This window comes from Asparagus officinalis, chromosome 3, assembly GCF_001876935.1.
Source record: "Asparagus officinalis chromosome 3, Aspof.V1, whole genome shotgun sequence".
Lineage (NCBI taxonomy): Eukaryota > Viridiplantae > Streptophyta > Magnoliopsida > Asparagales > Asparagaceae > Asparagus > Asparagus officinalis.
In genome coordinates, this window is record NC_033796.1 from 90,247,837 (window position 1) to 90,254,909 (window position 7,073).

Here is a 7,073-nt window from a genome sequence, read left to right on the forward strand (position 1 = left end):
AGTCAAAGGATAATTCCGAGGATTTCAACCATAACCCGGGTGTGAATCCCCAACGAAGATAATCAGTTCAACATTGACTCAATGATATGAGTTAAACACAACAATTTTAATTCGAGACTTCGACAACGGTTAGATGATAAACGCAGCACCGGAATAATTTTAGTTATTCAACAAACTACTGAGTAAACTAAAAATTGTAGAAGTTAAGAACTGAAGCCAATTATAGGTCCTTTTACGCTGACTGAAGGTTGGACCTATCACATCCAAAGTATTCCAGGCTCTTCTATAAAAGAAACTAGACTGAAAAACTTTGGAGGAGATATTTGTAGGCGTAAAAAATTGTCTACGGGTTACCGCACGCAACTCGAGGTGGAGAGAAGACAATGAACATCATTATCCGAGTCAAGGAGGATTATCTAACGTCAACAAATGCATGAAGCAAGTTGACCAGGCGTACGAGTCAATGAGACGGTCAAACGATGATGAAAAAACTCGATCGGGAGTTACGTTTTGACCGCAAAAGATGAGGCTCTATTCGTGTCTCGTCCGTTCCACATATGATTCACCTATGGGAGATAGTAGATCTTTTCCTCGGCTTTCTGAAGCACTTCGAATCACGTTGTTCCGAAACCGGATCGGAAAGTTACGACAAAAACAGTCAAAAAGGGGAAAACGGCATCTCGGCCATGGCCAAGACACAATCTTGGCCAAGGCCGAAACAGTCTCGGCCTGGCCAGGACTGTCCCGATTCTTCAATGTTAACTGCCCCGATTCTTCAATATTAACTGCCCCGATTCTGATCCAAAGCCTCTCCAACTGATTTGGAATTATCTTTGAACGTGGTTAAGTGGTTACAACTGAGAATAAGATCAAATAGTTCGTTCTTATCCGAAAACTGAGCTTCTAAAGCCTATAAATACAGCCCTAGGGTCTTCATTTATACAGATCCAGAATTCTCGACCGTCGGCGAAGCCCTGTCGAACTGAAGAGTGAGGAGCACAAATTTCAGAGAGGAAAGAGAGATCTCGGCGAGCTATTCAGCATAAAGAGGAAGAGTTCGAGAGATCTGTATTCGTTCATCCATTTTCTTGAGATCGTACATAGCTACGATTCTCGAGAAGAGTGATTATCTCGCGTTGCCGAGATAGTTACTTCAATTTCTTGTCTCCTTTGCGAGGCAAGAAATCTTTATATTGGATCTGATCAATCGGTGGTCCACAGATAAACCCCGGCACAGGCCAAGATCTCACGCAAACAGCGAGTGATAAACGTCCGTTGTGTGTGTTTTCAGAAAGTTGTAATTTTTATTTTTATTTGTTGAGATCATTGTAACGACTGAAGTTGTAATGAGTCCGTTAATAAAAAAACCAACTTTCCACCAAAACACACACCACACATAGACGTCAAATTATAGAGTATACAATATTACACTACATTATACATATTTCTTTGAGTATGATAATCTGTTGTATAATATTATTATAATATAATGTACAATATAATATAATTGTAAAATTTCAATAATTGGTAAAACTATCCATATAATATAAAATAGATGTATCTAATAATAATCAATTACGTTGATTTAATAAGATCTGCGGTTACGAAAAAAATTTGAAGAGTTGTAATTTATTTATTAATACATGCATGTGATGATGTATGTATATGTGTGTGATGTGATTATACATGGATGTGTCCATTTTATATGTACATTATATGGTTGAGAAGACATTTTTGAAAAAAATATTTTAACATACAAACACATTTTTGCAAGAGCTTTGCTTCAGGCACCCAAAATATGGGACCAATAGGGGGGACAAGTGAGGTGTCCCCCTCCTATTGGATAATGAGTTGACCATCTAATGATGGCGAACTCATTATCCAATAGGACGGGGACACCTCACTTGTCCCCCTATTGGTCCCATATTTTGGGTCCCAGTTCTTTGCAATAACATTAGATTGGTTACCAAATTTGCATTCCTCTTCACCTTTTTATTTTTAAACATTTCTTTCGCCTGAGTACTAAATTGAGCGGAGGCTTCTCAGTTCTCAGCCTTTTCTTCGGACGGCATCAATGCGAGCATTGTGGAGAAAGCTCGCTCTCCATTTTCAATCGTTTTCATCATCATCAACTTCCTCCTCCTCCAACGAAATCCCAGTCCTCTACTCCTTCCTCCAACCCTCAATCTTCCCTCTCCGCTCCAAAACCCCAACCTCCTATCCCTCCTCTCCCAATCCTAAAACCCTAACAACCCCAATTCCGCCCAAAACCCTAACCCTAGAATCCAAATCCTCCCTCCAATCCTCCCTCCATTCCTCTCTCCTCTCCCATCGTACCGACGACGCATGGCGATCCTTCAAAACCCTAACCTCCTCCCCCTACCTCCCCTCCCCTCACCTCTCCAACTCCTTAATCCTCCACCTCTCCTCTCTAAACGATCGCCTCAATCTCAAGCGAGCGTTCGCGTCGGCGATCTTTCTGATCGAGAGGAACCCGGAGTCTCTCTCCTTCGATACCCTCAAAGCCCTCTTCAGATCCTTCAATTCATGTAATGCTCCGGCCCCAGCTTTTGCCCTGATCAAAATCCTGCTTAAAAATCGAATTTTCCCGCCATTTGAGATTTGGGGTCGAGAATTGATACAGGTTAGCAGGCGGAATGGAGGGTTTGGGGCTTTTTTAAAGGTGTTTGAGGAGAACTGTAGGGTTTGTTTGGATGAGAAGGTTGATGGGATGAGGCCCGATTCGGATTCTTGCAATGAGATTCTTGATGGGTGTTGGCTTAGAGATTATGGGATCAGCTTTCGGATTGCGGCAAAGAGTGATGGAGGTTATGTCGAGTTTGCGGGTTGCGCACCAGATTCGAATAGTTTTGGGTCGCTTGCTTATTTGTATGCATGGAGAAAGCAAGAAAGCAGGACTTTGGAGCTGGATAGGTTGATGGATGCACTGGGTTATAAGGATAAGATGGTTTTCTCTAAGAATTTGATTAGTGGGTTTGTGAAAAGCTGCAACTTTGAAGAAGTTATTAATGTTATTATACGAGGAATCGATGAACTGGCTAATGAAGATGGCTGCAGCTGTTTAGGAGAAGAGACTTACGTTGAGATTGTGAAGGGTTTTATTGAGAATGGGAGGATGAAGGATCTGGCTAGTTTGATTATCAAAACCCAAGAGTTGGAATTAGCAAAAGCAGTAGGAGTTGATAGTTCAGTTGGTTTCAGAATCATTAGTGCTTGTGTCAGTCTTGGTTTCTTGGATAAGGCACATAGTATTCTAGATGAGATGAATGCTCAGGGAGCTTCAGTTGGGCTCAATGTTTACTCTCCAATCTTGAAAGCTTACTGTAAAGAGCAACGAACGGCTGAAGCAGCTCAATTGGTATCTGAGATCAGTGCTTCTGGCTTAAAACTGGATTCTGGAAGCTATGATTCTCTAATTGATGCTTCGATGTCTGCTCAGGATTTCCAATCGGCCTTCTCTCTTTTTAGAGAAATGAGGGAAGCAAGAGTACCCGAGCTGAAAACAAGCTACCTTACTATAATGGCAGGATTAACGGAGAGCCATAGGCCTGAGCTCATGGCATCCTTTCTAGATTCAGTGGTTGATGACCCGAGAGTTGAGATTGCAACCCATGATTGGAACTCCATCATTCATGCCTTTGCCAAGGTTGGAAGAATTGAGGATGCTCGGAGAACCTATAGAAGAATGGTGTTCTTGAGATTTGAGCCTAATAACCAGACATTTCTTTCGCTTATCAATGGGTATGTAGCATTGGAGAAGTACTTTAGTGTTTTGATATTGTGGAATGAGGTGAGGAGAAAGATGATTGAGTTTGATCACAACTTGTTGGATGCATTCTTGTATGCTTTGGTTAAGGGAGGGTTCTTTGATGCAGCAATGCAGGTGGTGGGCAAGGCCCAAGAGCTGAAAATGTTCATAGATAAGTGGAGACATAAGCAGGCGTTTATGGAAACACACAAGAAGTTGAAAGTGGCAAAGCTTCGAAGGAGAAATTTTAGGAAGATGGAATCAGTAATAGCCTTTAAGAATTGGGCTGGTCTTAATGTTTAAGTCTGTGATGTTCCTTGCACTTCTTTGGACTAACCTAAGGAAATTAATACAACTGAGTGCAATCTCTGAGATGCAAGATTAGTTCCAATTCTGGGATATATTCCTTTACGAACAGAACAGCTGCAACCGATGCAAAATTAGGCAAAAGAGGCTTCGTGTACCCCCGGAGTCTGGTATGATTTATAGATCATTTCATTCAGAAATGGTAGCATGAATAGTGAAGATGCATAATTTTTATCTACTTTCTCCTTTATTTCTTTTCTAACAATTGTTGAACATTGTGCTAGTTCTTACTCAATCAGTGGGAAAATTGGACCAGAGAACAGACCCAATCGTGTAAATATTTATTTGCACTAGCAGCTATAGAAGGAATGATAAATCCCACGACCTGATTAACCAAAATCTGTGATCAGTTCAATTCTGCAACTTGGTTGACTAGAACCAGTTGGGCTTTTTCACTAACGAAATCTAAGATTATTGGATATCAACATGTTCATCTTTCGCGACGGTAAAGTTGAAGGTGATTTGGAGTTGAAGTTTGAGACATAGTTGCTACTTGAAAGAGAGATCTAGGATCCCACGTCCCACTAAATGGTTATGAGTAGTGTTTCTATCAGAATCGGTCGCATGCTTTGCCCCCCTAACTTGCCCATCGAAGGGCTCAGCACCGGTCGCCTTGTGCGGCCGGTTCTGATAGGATGGGTAGTCCGATGGCACTGCTGTTGTAAACTGGTGAGTCACAGTTCAGTCAATTTCACCAATTCATGTAAAATTTGTTGTGATGCCTAAATTTTATATTTTATTTATTACTTTAGCCTGAACTGAAGTGAGACTTTTTCCAGAAGAAACTTGACTTTTTAAAGATTGAAGGTTGAAATTGGTTTAATTTTTATAACCATTTTCTTGCAACAATTTTGGGTGGTAACTTCTTCAGCTCAAGTATTGGCATCAGTTTGACTTTTTGTGCTGTTTCCACGTCTTTCTTCTCCTCTGTTATTAGACTCTCATGGTCTATTAGTGAAACAGTTTGATCATTTATGTGCTGATAGTTTGCATGAAATTTCTCATTCTGAAGGACATAGCAAACGCATAGGTGAATCATCATCTGAACGAATGGGATGTACTACCGAGAATATAGCAAACCTTCAAATTTATCAGTTATATTAGGAAATATGCTGAAAATGTACTAGGGGCTGTTTGGTTCCCTGTTTTTGAGGGAAAGTTACTGTTAAAAGCCTGCCAAAAGTGTCACTTTTTGGCAGGCTTTCAAGCAAAATCCTCTTTTTTAGAGGCGTTTTTGCTTAAATGCTACAAAAAAAGTGATACTTTGACAGGCTTTCAAGAGAAATTTTTTTTTAACCAAACAGCCCCTTAGTGTTGTGGTAAGTTACAAGAATCAGAACTGCATGTAGCATCGCTTTTTTGATTTTACCGGTCTCCAGTTTTATCTATTCTTTTAGGTTATGTTTGGTTTGAGAGAAAGGAAAGTGAAATAGAAGTACTGTTTGTTTTGAAAGAAAGGAAAAAGGAAAAAGAAAATAAAATTCACTGTAGAAAAACTAGTATGTATTTTTTCTTTCCCCCTTTCTCTACGCTGCCCTAGTGAAAACGAGGGAGAGCGACGGAAACGCTCGCCCGAAGCGAACCTGATCTCTCCTCGTCGTCTTGCTCGTCGCCTCCAAAACTCGAGTCCATCTTCTTTCTCTTTCGCCTCCTCGTTCTCTCCTCTCTCTCTCTCTCTCTCTCTCTCTCTCTCGATCAAATCCTAGTTCGACGCCGACCAAACTAGGGCTCCAAACGAGCTCTCGTTAGCTTGAGATCGTGAATGTTCCCTCGCTCTTCTATGGATCATTCATCGCCGATCACATAACACGGGGGAAGATCCGAGGGTGAGCTTCGATTCATTGTCTGAATTGTTATTTTTGATTTATTTACAGCAACATAGTACGATTCATTGTCTGAATTGATGTTTTCGTTTGGTTTACTCACAATTAGGCTTGTCTTTGGTGATATTTTTGATCTTTTCCGATCCGCTCCAGATTTCAGCTGCAGGTTTCTCTTGGATCTCTCTGTCAACATGAATCCACATTCATTCGAGGTAAATTCTGCTCATATTTTTGTTGGTTTTTGAAGTTTAATTTGGGTTGGATTAAGCATGGGGGTTTATGATATTTAACCTAGTTTTAATTGACCTTTATTTTTGCTATATATTGTTTAATTTACAGAAATAAGTCACTGGAAATTTGCTTTTCTTAAGAATATGTAATATACAATTCCATAATATCTACTTAGCAATGGGCGTGATTGTTTTTTCATTATGCTTGCACTAATTTTTATAATTGGGAAAAATCATAATTTAGCAAAACAAAGGGAAAAAGTACTGCGGTTAGTAATATTATACCTAAGGTCTTATGTCATTATGCATGATTATTAGATTATAAAAATTGTTAGGAATTTGTGGGGGAGCTCTCCCTGTTTAAAGTAAGATTTCACAAGGGAAAAAAGAGGGGACAACTAGTGAAAGCTCCATTCTGTTTTGATGTTTAGCTAAATGCTAAATTAACCCAAGAAGTTGTCCCTTGATAACTCACGGAGGTGGGCCATGAAAGTAGCCATATAACTTAATTAATTTTGTATACCTCAATTTTTGAATCACATATACATGTTTATGTCACACATCTAGTCTTTAACTGCAACAATGCACTTTTATTTTTGTAGTCTAGTCTCTATCTAGTCTTCTCTATGATGAAGGAGGTTTTTGCTTCCTTAGATTACTGGAGCAACCTAATGATGGTTGCAAATTCCCGAGTAAATGTTACATATAAAGCTTTTGGGTGTTGATGGTATTTGCTAAAGTCTAGTGTCTTTAGAGAATATTTCCACCCGAAGTGGTCTCATTTTCCATTACCAGGTGCCAGGAGTAGGAGGAGCAGCAAAATCGCTGCACATTATAGTATACAAGTAATAGTAACTATACCTATATATATATATGATATATATA

The 7,073-nt window shown here is 39.8% G+C and overlaps 1 protein-coding gene across 1 annotated transcript; it reads left to right on the forward strand.

The window, feature by feature from the left end:
* Window positions 2,002-4,958, forward strand: LOC109834457 (pentatricopeptide repeat-containing protein At1g69290-like). The gene is made up of 2 exons (XM_020402476.1): window positions 2,002-4,245; window positions 4,360-4,958. The coding sequence occupies exon 1, from the start codon at window positions 2,075-2,077 to the stop codon at window positions 4,070-4,072; it is 1,998 nt and encodes a 665-aa protein (XP_020258065.1). The 5' UTR covers window positions 2,002-2,074; the 3' UTR covers window positions 4,073-4,245; window positions 4,360-4,958.

What these genes read in the sequence shown, in the direction of transcription:
- LOC109834457 (XM_020402476.1), top strand. Translation starts at nt 2,075, where the DNA reads ATGCGAGCATTGTGGAGAAAGCTCGCTCTCCATTTTCAATCGTTTTCA.